We start from the raw sequence: 16,541 nt of genomic DNA, 5'->3' as shown, positions 1-16,541 counted from the left end.
CCGGGGGGGGTCAGTCACAGAAGCGCTTGCGGGGCACCGTCCGCGCTCGGTTCGAGCGGCGAATCTCCTGCTTGGCGTCGCGGCAGCGCTGGCAGATGAAAACCTCAGGCACGTTGGATTTGCGGATCTTGGCACAGGAGAGGTGGATCCAGGTGGCGCATTCATTACACTCGATCATGGGCCGCCCGGCGAAGGGCTTCAGGCAGAAGCAGGTGATCAGGTCCCAGGCATCATCCTCTGCCCGGGGAGAGACAGACACCGGTCACAAACCACCTCACCGGCCACTGGCCCGGCTGCGGCCGAACGAGCCGGTTCCACTGGTGTGAGACAGGAGAGCCCCCCACTCACCTTCTGCTTTGGTGTTGGGAGCCGCTGCGAAATCGACTGCTGAAGTTGCAAAAAGGGGGGGGGGGAGAAAAAAGAGAAAGGAAAAAAATAAAGATGAGATGAGCAAGGTGTCCCTGCACCCCACTTCGGACACATTTCAGGTCCCTCTGTGGAACAGGGCTCCCACGGGGCAGCCGGCTCCCTGCCCGCGGCTCCTCAGTCCTCCCGGGTCCCCAGGGCACCCCCTGTGCTGGGAAAGGCTGGGGCCATCACAAGCCCTCCCTGGGTGGCCCCAGCTGAGAGAGGGAGTGCGTTTGGGCCCCGGCAGAGCAGGGCCCTCGGGGCGCCTGGGACACTCACCGCTGAGCTGGGAGCTCCCTCCGCTCCCGTCCTCCCCTTCGCTTTGGTCCAAGGCGCTGCAAGAACCGGGGCTTCTCCTCCCCCCGGGGCCGGGTCCCTGCTCCTGTGGATCGTCTCCCGCTGCCTTCTCCACACCCTGCGCTCCCTCCATCCAGTCTTTCTCCTCCTTCACCAGCTCCTCCAGCAGGGAGCGGGGCTGGGGGTCTCCGGCCGGGCTCCGGGGCGGCTCCAAGAGCTGCTCCCTCGCGGGGGGCACCCGTCCCTCCGGTGCCGCCGGCTCCTTGGCCCCGTCCTGCCCTGCCCCGGTGCCCGGCGGCTCCCTCTTCACCTCCTGCTCCAAAACCAGTTTCTTCGCCGGCGGTTTCTTCTGTTTGGTTTGCGGGGGCCGGAGGCCGTAGAAGCCGGCGGGGAAGGCAGGGCAGCTCAGGAGCAGGCTGCTCTCCACAGCCCCCCCGGGGTCCCTGCTCCCCCCGTCCTCCCCCAGCAGGTGGCTGTCGGTGGAGTGGGAGGAGGCCCAGCCATCGCTGTCCTGAGTGCTCCCCGTGCTGTTGGGGGGGCTCATGCTGCCTCCGCGCATCCAGGGCTCGTTCTGAAAACAGGGGGGGGTGGGAGGGGGGGGAAACACAGGGCTGAGCGGGCGTTCGGGGTGGGGAGGAAGGGGCTGGGGATGCGAAACAGGCTCCGGGAGAGCTGGGTCCGCACAGGGCAGGAGGCCAGAGGACCCCGTCCCCCCCCCGGCAGAGCAGCCCCCCGCAGACCCGCTCACCTCCTGGGGGTAGGGGATGTAGCCCGCGTAGGCCAGCACGAAGGTGCAGAACTGGTTGAAGTCCTCCACGGTTCTCTGGCGTTTCTGACACGGCTGAAACAGACGCCACGTGTCCGTGAAACTCCCCCGACACCCCCCACGGGCCGGGTGCGACACCGGCCCCGGACCACCGGGGGGGGTCACACGAACACTTAAGACTTAAGTGACCCGAGCATCCATCCTCCCCGGAACCCGTGGCATCGTCCGGACGGACAGACGCGGCCCCTTAAACCCGGGTCTCGGGGCGGGGGGGGGGGACACAGCGACCACGCGACGGGGCACCCGGGGACCGCGGTGAGGCAGAGCCGGGGGCGCCCCCCCAGCCCCGGCTGAGAAGGGGGATGGCGACCGCCGATTTGGGCTTCCCCGGCCGCTGCGGGGCCAGCGGAGGAGCCCGGCCCCGCTCGGGACAAGGCCCCCGGGACCCGCGGTCCGGCAGCGCCGGCGACACCGGGGCCGGGGGCGGAGGAGCAGAGACACCCCCCCCCCCGGCGGCTCCGGGGACCGCGGGGAGACCCCGGGGCCGGGCTGCAGAGCCCCCCACCGGGAACGCAGCGGCGGCCGTGCCCCGCCGGGGAGGAGACCGGGCGGGGATGGGGCGGCCCCCCCGGACCTCCCCCCCGCCGCCGCCGCCGCCGCCGCCGCCCGTCCCCGCGCCGGGCACCTGATGGCTCCCAAGATGGCGCCGCGCTCCCGGTCCTGCCCCGACCGGCGCCGGGGTGGGGGCGGCGACCCCCCCCGCACACCGACCCCCCCCCCCCCCGCCCGAGCAGCCCCCGCGGGACCCCCCCCCCGCCCCCGGAACCGGCGCGCAACGGTTCCCCCGCTCGCACGCGCACAGCCCCGCGCCCCCGCAGCCCCCCCGCTCGGCACCGCCGGCCCCCCCGCCCGCACCCACGGCAGCCCCCCGAGCGCTCCTCGCACACACGGCCCCCCCCCCCGGACACGGACACACACACACACTGCTCCCCTCGGGGACACACACACACGGACACACGCAGCGCCCCCCCCCAAGCTCCCCCCGCACACACTCAGCCCCCCCCCCCCGCCCTCCGAAGCCTCCCCCGGCACAGAGCGCCGTCCCGCAAAGCCCTCCACATACGAGCCCCCCCCCAGTGCGCACATACACGCGGAGGAGCCCCCCCGCTCACACACGAACACCCCCCCCCCAGCTCACACACAGAGAGCCCCCCTCGGACACACACACACAGAAGCCGCCCCCCCCCCCCAACCACAGCGCCCTCCGCACACACACACATCCCACACACAGCACCCCCCCCCGCCGGCACAGAGCGCCGTCCCGCAAAGCCCTTCACACACGAGCCCCCCAGCGCGCACACACACGGAGGAGCCCCCTCCCCCCCCCCCCGGAGGAGCCGCACACACACACACACACACACAGGAGCCCCCCCGCCCCACACACATAGAGACACACACACACACACACACGAGCCCCCCCCCACGGAGGAGCCCCCCCCGCCCCACGGAGGAGCCACACACACGGAGGAGCCCCCCCACACCCTCCCCCCCAGACACACGAGCACCCCCTCGCTCGCCCGCCGGGGCACCCCCCGCCGCGCTCACCTCCTCGGTGCCGGGGGAGCCGGGGCTGGGCACGGGGCTGCCCCCCGGGAGGGGGGGGGGGGGTAGCTGCCCCGCGCCCCCCGCCCGCCGCCTCCCCGCCCTGCCTCATGCCGCGCGCCGCACCGGGCCTGCCCCGCCCGCCGCGCGCCGCCGCGCCAACACCGCCCCGGCCGGGGGGGGGGCGGGGACACCGGGGCGGGGGCGGGGCCTCCTCCGGGCGGGGTTCCACGGACGGGGCCGGGCTCCCAGCACCGCGACACCCCCCGCCGGTGGGCAGCCGGGTCCCGGCATCCCCGCCTCCCCCCGCAGCTGAGACCCAACGCCGACCTCACCCCGTGCCCCCCCCACGAGGGTCCCCCAGCGGGACGCAACCCCCCCTCGGTGCCAGCCTCCCCACGCACCCCAGGGGGCCATTTAATTCGGTGAGACCCGTTAAAGCACACACACACCCCCCCCCCGGCAGCCTTGTGCTCCGCGACACCCACCCCATTCAATCCCCGCAGCCCCCCCAGGAAAGGCGAGCGCTGCACCCACTGCTGCGTCCCGGGTTTATTCACACCGCACCCCGCGGCAGGCGGGGGGGCCGCGGCCCCCCAGGAAGGGGAAGGCAGGCGGGGGGGCCGCGGCCCCCCAGGAAGGGGAAGGCAGGCGGGGGGGGGGGGGGGGTAAGGGGGAGCAGAGCCGGGAGGGGGGGCCCAGGCGCAGTCGGACTGCGGCTCCCCGGGCACCGCAGGCACCGGCCCCGGGGGAGGACGGGCCGCGGAGCCCCCCCGTCCCGGGGAAGGGGCAGGGGACACTTTCAGCAGCAAAGGCCTCGGGGGGGCGGGTGCGAGGGGCCCGGCCGGTGCCCGGCCCTGAAACGCCAAAACCCGACGAGAAAGGAAAAGGCAGAGGGGTAAGCAAAGAGACAGGGAGAACAGCTCCTCTCCCGCCCTCCAAAGCACGGAGTTACACCGGGGGGGGGGTCAGGATGTGACACCCCCTCCCCTCCTCTCACAGAGCAGCAGCCCCAGGCACAGCCCTCCCAGTCTGCCCAGTGCCAGGCACAGTCCTCCCAGTCTGCCCAGCGGCCGGCAGCACCGGGATCCCGCTCCCTCGCCGTCCCCATGCCCGGCTTGGGGGGAGGGAGAGCCGTTCGGGGGACAGTTCGGTGGCACGGCTGAGGGTCCCCGCCTCGGCACGTTGGGATGGAGCCGGGGCGGCTGAGCCCCCCGCCCCAGTGCGGTCCGGCTCCCCGCCCTCATAGGAAGCCCTCCTTCCGGAACTGCTCCCGCAGGATGTCCCTGTACTGGTCGAAGCCGCCCTCGATGCGGGTGACGGCGCCGCTCTCGCACACCCACAGCTCCTGGCACAGCAGGCGGATGAAGCGCTCGTCGTGGGACACCAGGATCACACCGCCCTGCCGACAGAAGGGGGAAAAGGGGGGCTCAGTGGGGGCCAGCGCGGGCGGCACCCGCAGCACAAGGGAGGGCAAGTGCCGGGCTGGTCTCCAGGTCCCTGGGACGTGCCGGGATGGAGAGCCCAGGCAGAGCCGGTGACAGCCAAGAGGTGGCTGAAGGAGGCCCCAGGAAACCTCAATCAAGCGTCTGTTTCACGGGAAAACTGCCCCAACCCAGGCAACTACAAACCAACAAGGCTGACGGCGGTGGTCTCCGGAGGCGGGGTCTTTGGAGATCAGCCACAAATTGTGCGGAAGGAAGCAGGGAGAGGCCCCGAGGCAGGGCTGGGCACCGCACACAGCACACCAGAAGCCACAGGGTGCAGGTGACTGGGCCAAGAAGGGGGACAAGGCGCTCTCTGCTCTGCTGTTGCCTCTCTCAGCCACCCTCAGCCAAAGCCAGCAAGTGACACAAGCCACCGGGACCGATGGCTACGGCAGAAACACGACTGACTCTTCCCAAGGTATGTCTTGGACTGGAAGCCATGGCTGGCGTTTGACCGTCCCCTCCGGCTGACAGACCCAGGAACCCGCGCCGCAGGGAGCACTGGAACAACCGGAGACCCCACCAAGGCCTTACCCGGAACTTGTTCAGTGCCTTCGCCAGCGCCTCGATGGTCTCCATGTCCAGGTGATTTGTGGGCTCATCCAGGATGTAGAAGTTTGGACTGGAAGAGAAGACATCTCTGAGCAGGCACTGGGACAGGCCCGGGCTGGTCGCGCTGCAGGGACCTCCACCAGGTCACAGCCACCCGCATTGTCCCCTGCCCAGCCCCGGGGACACCTCTTACCCCTGTGAGCCCAACGCAGCAGGAGAAAGCCACCAGCCTCCCTCCACTCCATCCTGCCTGGGTGACAACCTCCCTTCCCACAAAAGTCCCCAGGACAAGGCTTCCGCGGGAAGTCCCCAGATGCCCATGTCCTCCCGGTGACACAGGCTCCAGGGATGGAGCCGTGCAAAAATTAACAGCATCTGGGAGAAAATTACCAGGACATGGTCATTTGGGCAAAGGCCACGCGGCTCTTCTGACCCCCGGACAGGCTGGCCACGGGACGCACCGCCAGCTCCCCCGAGACGCCGTAGCTCCCCAGGTGATGCCGGTACTCCTCTTCCGTCTTCCCTGCAGGAGCGTGTCACAACACAGACATGGCACGCCTGGGGTGACACAGGACCCCAGCGCCGTGTCCTCGCTGGACGCCACGGCTGGGCAGGAACTCAGCAGCCGCTTCCAGGCCATTCCCTCCCAAGCAGGGAGTCTGGGGGGGAAAAACCTGACCGACACAACTGGGACAGGGGCTGCAGGGGGATGACTGACCCCAAGACACGCTGCCCCCCGTTCCCTGTCACCGCCCGGTAAGTGGGGACAGGGGTGGGAGGTTTCGGCAGCCGGGAAAGGGGGAGCCGGTGCTTGTTCTGTGCTCGGCAGGAAAGCAGGTCATCTGTCCCCAAAACCCGGCCACGGGGGAGCCCCAGCCCACCGACCGCCCCTGCACAACCCACTCCGGTGTCCCGAACTGGGGCCGGGCGAGGGGATTTAACCCAGAGCAGGCGGAGTCCCTGAAGGATGGAGGTGACAGAGCCTCTGCCCAGGGCCGCGGAGCAAATCACCGGCGCTCTGTGCACGGCAGAGGAGACCCCGATGTCCCGCCTCTCCCGGGATCCCCAAAACTCACCTGGGAACTTTCTCGCCAGCAGCTCCACCGCGCTGATGTTCAAGTCCAGCTGATCCACGTGGTGCTGGCTGAAATAACCGATCTTTAGGTTCCTGCAGAATGAGGAGAGAGATGGGGAGCTGGTACCAGGCCCCGCGATGACGGCGCTCGCAGGAAGGGGGGGCATATGGGTGGGTGTGCAGGACCCAGCCCCGTCACCCAGGCAGCCCCCACTCCAAAGCACACCCCAGAAGCCCTCCAGTTGCACCATTCCCCCCAGGCCCCAGCCCTTCCCAGTACCTGTGAGCGTGCCTGATCCCTCTCACTGGCGCCAGCTCCCCCATTAAGATCTTCAGCATGGTTGACTTGCCAGCTCCGTTTTCCCCAACCTAGAGAAGCAGCAGCAGCAGTGGAGAACGTGAAACCCATGAAGGTCGGTTGGAGAGGGGGCAGTGATCAGGGAATTTCAGCTCGCTTGGACGATGGCGCAGCGGAGCGGGGCAGAACAAGAGACAAACCAGCAGCTCCAGCCACCTGGAAGCTGCGTTTCTGTCACCGAGGAGCAGCAAAGACAGCAGCGCTAGAGGATGGTCCCTCCCCAGCCCTCGAGCCTAAGGATTATTTGGCCCCAGCCCCAATCGCAGGCAAATGGCATCTCTCTGCTGCCCATCCAGTGTGGCAGGAGCTCCCACCTGTTGTCATGCTGCTGTTGTCAGCTAATTAACAGACTATGATGGACCCCGACTCTTCTCAGAGGCGCCCGGTGAAAGATGAAGGGCAACAGGCACAAGTCGCAACTTCTAATTGGTATTAGGAAAAATGTTCCTCGTAATGAGGATGCTCAAATGCTGCAATGGGACCCAGAGGAATGGGAGAAACATTCCTCCCTGGAGACATCCAAAATGCAACTGGACAAGGACCTGAGCGACCTGACCTAACACCAATGCTGGCCCTGCTTCGAGCAGGGACCTCCCAAGGTCCCTCGCAGCCACCGTTATTCCACAGCCCCACGTACCACACAGATGCGGGACTCCAGGTCAGCAGAGACAGAGAGGGCACGGAAGATGTAGTGACTTGGGTCGTAATAGAAGTCCACTTCATCGAGCTGCAGGATGGGCGGGGAGAACTTCTCAAAACCGTCGGGGAACCTGGGAAGGCAGGAAGAGGTGAGAGATGGCCAGAACTTCAGAGACCCTGCTCCCAGACCCCCAGGACAACCTCTGCAACCCCCCAGCTGGCAAGGGGGGCTCCCTACCACGCAGGGCCTCTGGGAAGGATGGTCACAAGAAGCGGGGACAGATCTGCAGCCCCGGCCCCAGGAGGGAACCCGACACAAAGGCAGGGGCCTGTCTAGGCTCCCTGTCAGAGTAAGGCTGGCCCGCGGGAAGGGGTGGTGGTCCCGGCTGGGACAGGACCCAGGAGGAGCTCACGTCAGAAACGGAGCCAGGCACCCTCCAAGCAAGGGCTCGGGGCCACTTACTTCATGATGACCTCAGACTCCTTGTCCACAGGTTTCAGCTCTGGCCTGCAAGAGGAGGAGACAGGTAACCACGGTGCCTGTTACTGGGGGTCTGTTCCCCCACCAGAAGCCCAGACAGACCCTTCAGTTCTGCAACGCCTCGTCCTGGCCAAAGCCTCTGGGCCAGAGACAGAGCACCTTGCAAAGTCCAAACCACCCTGGTATCACCAGGCGCCTTGGGAGCCCCCATCCACTGCCCCCTCCCCACCACCAGCGAGGAGCAGGACAGGCACTCACAGCTTCTCCAACAGCTTGAGCTTGCTCTGCACTTGGGACGCCCGGTTGGCGTTGTAGCGAAAGCGGTCGATGAAAACCTGCAAGAGAGAAAAGCCTCAGAGCGCTGCTGCCAGGCCTCCTGCAACCACAGAGCGACCCACAGGCTGCTGAAAGACCAAACAGCAGCAAAACCACCAAGAGCAGAGATCCCTGGAAGCAGGGAGGCTTGGGAGGTTCACTAGAAGCATGGATAGAGGGAGAAGGCTGGGGGAAGAGTGCTGCAGCACTGCTGACTTCTCCTGGTACCTGGATGTGCTCACGGTACTGCTGCTGGGCTTCATACTCTCGCTGCTGGTTCTTCAGCCGTTCCTCCTTGATCTTCATGAAGTTCTCAAAGTCCCCGCGGTACGTGTCCAGCCGCTGCGAGTGCAGGTGGATGATGTCTGTGGCCACCGCGTTCAGGAAGTTCCTGTCGTGGGACACCACGAGGATGGTCGACTGCCAGGTCTGGAGGAGACAGCCAGAGGGAGGCCTAAGCGTCACCAAGCCAGGATGCGGGGCTTGGTCCCACCACCCACCAGCCTGGAGGACTCTCCCTCCCTCGCTCTGTCCCGGGGCTTCCTGCCACCCCTCACCTGCAGGTAGGTCTCAAGCCACAGAATGGCCCTCACGTCCAGCATGTTCGTTGGCTCTGAGGGAAGGGAGAGGTACGGAGGTCAGGGGGGACGGGGACAGCAGGATTACGCTTTTTTACACAAGAAAGGCATCATGGAGGAAGAGACCCTGCGTGGGGACCCGACTCCACAGCTGAGGGCATGCAAACTCGTGGGGTGTGCTCGGGGGGGTGGGCAGGGGCCGAGGCTCAGCCGGGGATGCTCCCCTCCCTCCATACTGGTACCCGGGCACTGGTGCCCAGCGGCAGCCCCTCGCACAAACCCTTCAGCCAAGGGGGGCGCCTCCCCATGGAGCCAGCCCAGGGCAGGGGTCACCCCCTGTGGTGAAGGGACCCCCCAGATGGGCTGGCAGCCAGGGACAGGCGAGGGAAAGGGACTGCCTGGGGCACGATGACAGGCAGAGACCCCCAGCCGGGCGATGGGGCAGAGCTCTGCTGCGGGCAGCCAGGGGGGCTGCCCCAGCACCTCCCCGCAGCACCCACAGCCCTGCCAGCACCGCCCCGTCACACCAGGCTATTTTGGGCGGGCAGATAAAGGCCACGGCGTGTCCCCAGCCCCAGCAAGGGCACAGACAGGCCTGGCCACGGAGTCGGAGGGGACTCACAGTATCGACTTACCGTCCAGCAGCAGGAGATCTGGCCTAGGATAAAGAAGACACGGGTATCAGAAGCAAAACGAGCGCAGGGCAGCGCAGAGCGTGTTTCACCACACGCAGAGAGCTGTGACGCCTCCAGTGCTCCGCACCCCATGAGCCATGAGCACCCCCAGGCAGCACCCCTGCGTGTCACAGAACGGACAGCAAGGGGGAGTAGCCCCATGGCATGAAGGCTGGACACCAACCTGGCAAACAGGGCTCTGGCTAGGGCCAGTCTCATTCTCCAGCCTCCGGAAAACTCTCTGCAGAGAGAAGAGGTGTCAGAGAGGGGTCACCACTTAACACACAACAACTCTGCCTTCGCCTGCCAGGCTCCCTGCTCCCCCTCTCAGCTCTGCTGTTGCCCAGAGACAGTGTGTCCCTGCAGAGACCTCGACCACAGCACAAGAGCCATGGTCCAGCAGGCAGGCGGCTTGGCTCCCTCGGGGCAGGAGTCGGCACTGGAAGGGCAGGAACAGACCCTCACCCTTCCCCAGGACTCCCCTCCCTCACAGCCACAGCAGTGCCTGGGGGTGTCTCCCCAGACCTGTTTCTGTCTCGATGCCCAGCACCTGGAGACTTACTTGGTTGTCTGTTGTTGCATCTTTGCATTAAAGCCCAGTCCGGCGAGAATGACGGACGCCCTAGGGAAAAGAAGAGAGAATTGGAACCCAGCTCCAGCATCCAGCTGTGGAGCACAGCCTGAGGCCTTGGTCCCACCACGGGGACTCTGCTGCCTGGTTTAAGGCCATTCCGGCACAGGAAAACTGCCCCGCACACACAAGAGCAGCGCTTGGCTGGGAAACGCAGCCCCACAAAGCACAGCATCCACATGAAGTCCCAGGAGATTTGCAAGAAGCTTTCACCACTTTGGCCAGGAAGAGAGTCACTGCCAACAACATCCTAGAAAAATTCCCCAGACCACCAGAAACCTGAGGATGTCTGAGGGAGCAGCAGCAACACTGCAAGCCACTTGGGGCAAAATCTCTCCAGCTTCCAGGAGAAGCTCAACTACTCCTAAGGCAGCAGAGATGTGACAGAACAGACAAGAAGAGCAGCAGGGGGAGCGCCCTGTCCCCACAAGCTGGATCCCAGGGCCACAGCATCACCCCTCCATGCCCCACACCACTGCCCACACCAACAGGCAGCGGTGCCCACAGGGCTGTCTCACCTTGCCGGGGCCTTGTCTGCCTCGATCTCCTCCAGCTTCGCGTAGATCTCTGACAGCCTGGCGCCTTCTGTCCCTTCTCCCCTGGGGCAGGACAGAGAGGAGCGTGTGGGACTGACCAGGGTTGGGGCTTGGGTGCTGGCGGAGGCTGATCTCCCCAGGCAAGAGGCAGCCCAGCCCTGCTGGAGCCCTCCCTTTGAAGGGAGAGACCTCAGAACGAGATCTCGCAGTCCAGAAGCCACAGAAGGGCTGGGAACCCAGCGGCAGCACCTCACCTGCCGGCATTAATCTTAGCGGTCAGGGCCCTCTCCTCCCGCAGCAGGCTCTCACGGGTGGTATCACACTCCAGCACGCTCTGCAGCGCCGGCGTCTCATCCCCCGCCACCTCCTGCTCCACGTGGAGGATGCTGATGTGCGAGGGGATGCGCAGGCTCCGGCTGGCGATCATCTTCAGCAGCGTGGTCTTGCCCAGCCCGTTCCTGCCCACCAGCCCGTAGCGCCGACCAAAGGCCAGGTTGAGGTCTGCTCCTGCCAGCAGGACACTGAAGCGAGAGGACGGGCAGGTCGGGGCTGCCCCATGGGGAGGGAAATACCGGCAGCCACCTGCCCCAAGCACATTCCGCGCTGTGCTGGGGCCATCACAGACCTCTCCTGCCCAAAGCCAAGAGGGTCAGGTGCCCACCTTCCTTCCTCACCCTTCCCACTCCCGCTGCTATTTCCCAGCCACTCTCCGGGCCAGTCGCAGTGACCCACAGGCCAAGGCCCGGCCAAGATCTGTCCCACCTCCCCACTCACACTCACCGCTCACCGAAGGACACGTCGAAGTTCTCGATGCGCACATCGTACGACTTGTTCTTGCCTGATGACTCCATGCGAGTCTCCTTCTTGCTGGCAGCCTGGCTGGCAGACGCCTCCTCAAGGACCCTGCGGGCAGGCAGAAGACAGAGGAGGGGGCTCAACAGGAAAGCTCTGGTACAGCCAGACCCCAGCCACGCTCGGCGGAGCGGGATGGGGATGTTTGAGGCAGCCTTCGTACTCACAGAGGCCCAGATGTCTTCAGGGAATCCCGCTCCATCCTCTTGTCCTGCTTGGCTTTCAGCCTGGCTTCTGCCTTCTCCAGTTTCTTGGCATTCACCATCTGGGGCACAAAGCAGCGAGTTTAAAGAAGAGAGAGCATCTTCAGCAAAAGCCCCACAAGCCCAACTCCAGGAGAGAAGAGATCAATCAACCCCTCACACCCGGAAGGAAGGAAGGGAGGGAAGTAGGACAGGGGAGCTGGGACAGACTCAAGCGCATTTTAAAGAAGCTGATCAGGCCAGGAAATCACTTCAGGAACAAGTCCTGAATCAGCTGCTCACACACAGCAGTTCTGCCTCAGCAGGGCAGAGGGTTTGGCTGACCCTGACATGCGGCCAGTTGCTATAGCTCCAGGGAGCCAAGTCACCTCAACAGCAGCAACCTGCCACCCCAGGGCCTCCTCCACTGGACCCGACACCCACCCTCCTCCTGGACCACCAGGCATTTTAACTTTAGCCAGTGTGGAACAAACTCCGCTTACGCAGTGGATCAATCAAGACAAAGACAAAAAGCATTTAATTAAACCTGAAAGCAAGAAGAAGCCAAGCGTTTTAACCCGGCCTCTGGTCTTGGCCAGGCTCTCAGCCCACTCCAGCTGATTCCTGCGTCAAGTCAAATATTTGTGGCTGACCAAGAACACTCCTAGATATTTCTAGGCAACTCCACAGCCACTGGCGCACGTTGCAGACCTGCACGCTAGACTGAACAGCGTCTTGTTACTGGAGCTGCGACCCCGTACCTACAGACAGACTGAGTCACTCTGTAAACTACACCCAGCTCCCCGAGTCTCCCCATAAGACCTGTCCTCCAGAACTTCAGAGGCCTCCCGAGGCCCTCTCTGAATCGTCTCCAATTTTCCTGAAGATCCTTTCTGAGTTGCGGACACGGGAGCCAGAGAGGAAACCCAGCAGCAGCAACTCCAATGCCGAAACCAGCAACAGCCGCCAACTTTCGCTTAAGACTCCCTTTCAGACACATGGGGACCATGTTAGGTCCTGGCCTCCAGGCGAGGGTTTCTCATCCTCAGCACGTTACCCCAGGAAGGGAGAGCTCTACGAGACACCAGCCTGGCAGAGAGACTGCCCACCCTGTCCTTGCTCTGCAGACGCACAACCGCCTCTCCCCGTGCTCAGACTTCGGCAGATCCAGCGCAGAGGGAAAGCCGGGTCCCCCCGAGCAGCTACGCATGTCATCGGCAAAGGTGTTCCGCTTTCCTCCAGATCACAGAGCGTAACCGCTTCCAGACTTCTCCACTCCTCATCTTATTTCTCAAACCACAACAACCCACAGCCATTTTCAAAGCTGGGCTTACAACCTCCCCACAGCAGCTCTGGAAAACAGCTGTTCCGCGCTAACTCCCCACCCGTAACATCCAGCATCTAACCATTAGCCAGGATTTTATCTCCCACTGCATATGGTAAGACATCACCCTGGTACAACCTAGTTCCTCAATCAAAGGCCTCACTCACTGTAGAGGCCAAAGGTCCTTGTGAAAGTCAGAGAAGCTGCACTCTGAGCACCACCAACTGCATCAACCACACTTTTATTAAGAAGTTATGGCAAAATATAACTTAACAAATTAATAAGCCATTAACGCCTGTTGAGTCTCTTCACCAGAGCAAGGTCATGAGTTTCCCAAACTGCAGTGAACCTGCCGAGGAGGAGCAGTTCCCCCGCAGCTGTCTCCCCACCCACGACGACCATCTGTCCCGGCTGCCCCCCGAGGGTGAGGTGGCCGGAGCAGGTAGGACACCTGCAGCCCCAGACGTCTGTGGGCTTAGGAAGGCGGGCAGGGTCCCCACTCACCGAGGTCTGTCCCCTCTTCAGCAGCAGCCCCGGCAGCAGGTCCACGCCGGCGTCTGCTGCAACGAGAGAGTGGGCTTGGGTTGGCGACCCCACGCTCCAGGGAGACCCCACCAAGAGCTGCCTTAAGGGCTGCCCATGACCAGGCAGAACGGTCCCCTCTCCCGATGGGACCAAAGGGTGGCTCCTCTCCTTCCACCCCCGCCCGCCCTGTGGTGAGCCAGGTGCTGCTGGCCGCGGCTCAGCAGCAGGGAGAGAACAAGGGGCGCAGCTGCAAGGGGGAGCCCATGGCGCGCAGGGAACGGCTCCCCAGGGCCAGGCGAGCGCACATGGAACGCCCCGGGCCCGTCATCGCCACCCCGACAGCGGGACGGGAGCTGCGGCGGGGGGACGGCGTGTGGCTGGAGGTCTCTGGTGGGTGTCACTCACCGTACCCATCGGTGATCTGGGAGAGCTGGATGGGGGCGTCCAGCAGCACCTGGCTGCAGCGCTGGGCCCGGCCCTCGTCCCTGCGGGAGAGGAGGAGGAGAGTGAGGGGAGACCGGGGGGTGAGGGGCCCGGGGGCGGCGGGGGGGCCCTTACATCTGCAGGGTGTTGAAGAGGCGCTGGCAGATCTCCCTGATGGCGCCCTCGTCCTTGGCGTCCTGCGACACCTCCCGCAGCAGCTCTCCCACCGCCTCCACCAGCTCGTCCACCGACTCGAAGTCGGCCCCGCCGCCGTGCAGGATCCCTGCGGGCACACGGACACGACCATGCGCACCCCGCCGCTGTCGCGACGGACGGCCGCCTGTCGCAACGAGGCCGGCAGGGGGCACCCGCCCGCTCTCCCTTCCCCGGCTGCCTGTCGCGACATGCGGCGGGGTTGGGGGGGGGCGGGAGGCCCGTCGCGGCGCCGCTCACCCGTCACGTAAGCGAAGACCTCGCCGTCCAGGTCGGGGAACTCGCTGCGGAGGATGTCGGCGCAGGACGCCATGGCGGGGCGCAGCGGGGCCCGGCCGCCGCCGGGAGCCCGCACCCGCGGAGGGGCGGAAGGGCCGGCGCGCTCGCGGGGGCTGCCGGGAAGGAGGCGGGCGGCCGCCATGCGCGCGGGGGCCGACGGGAAGCGCAGTGCCGGGGGGGGGGCGGACGCGCCTGCGCGGTGGCGGCGCCGCTCGGGCCCGGGGCGGCGGGAGCCGGACGAGATCCGCCCCCCCCACCCCCACCCCGGCCCAGGGACCCTCCGCTCCCCGGGGAGCGCCGGCACCGCGGGAGGCCAAAGCGGCGCCGGTTCCCCCATCCCCGGCCGCCTCCCGCCCCACAGAGCAGCACGGGCAGCGACTCCGTTCTACACACTTTATTAGGCTGAGCGCTGGACAAATCACAAAGTGTACAAAATGGAGACCACACTACCAGAAGCGGGGCTGGGGGCGGCGGCAGCATTCCTACGGCCCAGAAGCGTTGGGTGGGGGGACAGGCCGGGGGCTCTCACTGCCGACCGCATCTCGGTCCCCCGGGACAGACCCCGCTCGCCCCCCGGAGCTCGGCTGTGTCCCCCGGGACGGGGAGGGGGGCCCGTTCCCCGCTCCCTGGGGAAGGAGGGAGGGAGGGGCCGCAGCCGGCGGGGGCCGGTGCTGCAGGGACCCGAAATGCTGCGCCGCCCACCTACACACCAGCAAGAGTCTAAACCCTCATCCTTTTTGGTCACAAACCTTCCCGCGGCAGGACTCTACACTGACGGCTTTGCAAGTAATAGAAGGTGGTGGTGAGGCACGGTGAGCCCACCGCCTACCCTCCTGGGGGGGGCCCACACACTCACCCCCCCGCACACCTCGGACTGGTCAGCAACATCTACCACAACAGCAACAGCTAGTACAGAAGCCAGGGTAACTTCAACTCTGATTTGTCCAGTCTATGTTTAGGTCTATTCTACGAGTACATATGCACAAGAACTTCAAAAATACTAGGATATGATGCAAGTAGTGAGACACCAACAGAAGAGGAGTTTAATGGTGGACGTTCCCTAGAAAGATCAGGAGAGGATGGGAGTTAGACTAGCCCTTCCCCACCCCGGGACGGGGAGCGGCGGCTGACAGCACCCCTGCGCAGGACGGGGCTCTGAGCTCCTGCAGCCCGGGTGGGAACCGAGCACAGCGGGCGAGTCCGCGCCCAGGGTGAGCTGCAGGGTCTTCCACTCTGCGCAGAGGGGTCAGGCAGATGCTTTCTCTGAATGTAGTTGAAGACTGAGGAGAGGCAGAGGATGGCTTGGAGAAGAGGGGGCCCGCCCGCCTGTTGGGGCTAGCATCTGGTCTCGTAGATCCCGCTCCTGCCGATGTACCTCACCCATTTTATCACATCGTGGTCACTGTAGTTCAGCTTTGGCTCAAAGACTTTCAGGTAGCGCACCTTCAGCCCAGAGGGTGCGAACGGGACCTATTGAGAAAGGGAAAGGCAAGGGAGAGTGTTGGAACAGAGGTGTAGATGCTCTCTGTACACAGGAGCCAGAGGACCCCTTGGCTACACATCTAGAAATGGACACCAAGAGCCACTGTTCCCTTCCTGACTCCCCGTGTGCATGGCGACAGACTGCAGTGGCTTTAAGGACAGTTTTCTTCCACTAGGCTTTGCCACCTGGCTGGCCTCGCGTTCGGAGGAGCCACAGGCAGCCTGGAACAGGGAGCACTCAAACCTGCAGGCTTCCCCGAGGGCAGAAGGGACTGGAGGGACAGAGCTCCGCCAAGGATAGCTGCACCCTGGGAGGCAGACCGGGACTCACCTCAAAGTTCATGGAGATGGGGGGCCGAGCCCACTTCTTCTTGTCATTGGTGGGCAGCAGCTCGATCTCCGCACTGATCTGGGATTCCTTCATTCCAGCCATACGTTTTATCCTGTCAGAGAAAGCCCGGAGTGAGGAGGTGCAGAGTTTATCCTCCCCTTCACCACATGTGCTCCGGGCAGACAGGAGCACTGAACAGACCCCTGCAGCACCCCCGGCCCCACATGCTCACTCACTTCCAGACAATGGCGTTCTCACTGGCCTTGTACTTCGCCTTCCCTTTCATACAGATGACTTGCACCCCACTGGTGTTGAGGGGTGTTGGGATCCGGACCTGGAAGGCAGAGTCTGGTGAGCAGGGCAAGGAGAGCACAGCCTGGGCAGCCCCAGGGGAAGACACCTCCTCCCAGGAGAACTCAGCTGCTGCCCTGGAGCCCTCATCCTTCCCTCTCCCGCCTCAGGGCCTAGATAACAGCTACCACGAGGCACCCTAAGCCAGCTCTCCAGCTTCTTGCTCCGATGTAAAGGTGC

At 65.0% G+C, this 16,541-nt stretch overlaps 3 protein-coding genes across 6 annotated transcripts in view; all 3 read right to left on the bottom strand.

The window, feature by feature from the left end:
• Positions 1–10: 10 nt before the first annotated feature.
• LOC141468175 (PHD finger protein 13-like) lies at positions 11–3,185 on the bottom strand. The gene is given in 6 exon segments (XM_074153065.1): positions 11–237; positions 349–387; positions 688–1,276; positions 1,454–1,546; positions 3,077–3,142; positions 3,144–3,185. Coding segments are annotated over 6 exon segments (1,056 nt in total).
• Positions 3,186–3,611: 426 nt separating this feature from the next.
• ABCF3 (ATP binding cassette subfamily F member 3) lies at positions 3,612–14,231 on the bottom strand. 2 transcript variants are annotated; one of them, XM_074153063.1, is made up of 21 exons: positions 14,159–14,231; positions 13,841–13,988; positions 13,688–13,767; positions 13,262–13,317; positions 11,419–11,516; positions 11,180–11,302; positions 10,654–10,920; positions 10,382–10,462; positions 9,795–9,854; positions 9,417–9,473; positions 9,194–9,216; positions 8,538–8,593; positions 8,209–8,409; positions 7,924–8,000; positions 7,648–7,692; positions 7,183–7,315; positions 6,468–6,556; positions 6,189–6,280; positions 5,503–5,635; positions 5,095–5,182; positions 3,612–4,475 (listed from the first exon to the last, which is right to left on the bottom strand). In XM_074153063.1, exons 1-21 carry the CDS (start codon positions 14,229–14,231, stop codon positions 4,317–4,319), a joined length of 2,139 nt encoding a protein of 712 aa, XP_074009164.1. In that variant the 3' UTR covers positions 3,612–4,316. The 2 variants fall into 2 exon arrangements, with proteins under 2 accessions (XP_074009164.1, XP_074009165.1); XM_074153064.1 differs by having other exon boundaries at positions 13,262–13,314.
• A 346-nt stretch (positions 14,232–14,577) lies between these two features.
• The window catches only part of AP2M1 (adaptor related protein complex 2 subunit mu 1), a 28,035-nt gene continuing 26,071 nt past the window's right edge, over positions 14,578–16,541 (bottom strand). For all 3 annotated transcript variants that reach the window (XM_074153957.1, XM_074153959.1, XM_074153958.1), the window contains 3 exons: positions 16,247–16,344; positions 16,011–16,122; positions 14,578–15,667 (listed from right to left, as the gene is read on the bottom strand). In XM_074153957.1, coding sequence (XP_074010058.1) covers positions 15,533–15,667; positions 16,011–16,122; positions 16,247–16,344 — 345 coding nt within the window. In that variant the 3' untranslated portion in view covers positions 14,578–15,532. The remainder of the gene's footprint in view (positions 15,668–16,010; positions 16,123–16,246; positions 16,345–16,541) is intronic.

This window comes from Numenius arquata, chromosome 9, assembly GCF_964106895.1.
Source record: "Numenius arquata chromosome 9, bNumArq3.hap1.1, whole genome shotgun sequence".
NCBI classification, from domain to species: Eukaryota; Metazoa; Chordata; class Aves; order Charadriiformes; family Scolopacidae; genus Numenius; species Numenius arquata.
This window is presented reverse-complemented; position numbering and strand designations above follow the sequence as displayed.

Coding starts and splice junctions, on each gene's coding strand:
- ABCF3 (XM_074153063.1), bottom strand. CDS start 14,231: ATGGCGTCCTGCGCCGACATCCTCCGCAGCGAGTTCCCCGACCTGGAC. Junction 10,921..11,179: donor GACGTGTCCTTCGGTGAGCG/GTGAGTGTGAGT, acceptor CTCTCGCTTCAG/TGTCCTGCTGGCAGGAGCAG. Junction 5,636..6,188: donor GCTGGCGAGAAAGTTCCCAG/GTGAGTTTTGGG, acceptor ACGCTCCTGCAG/GGAAGACGGAAGAGGAGTAC.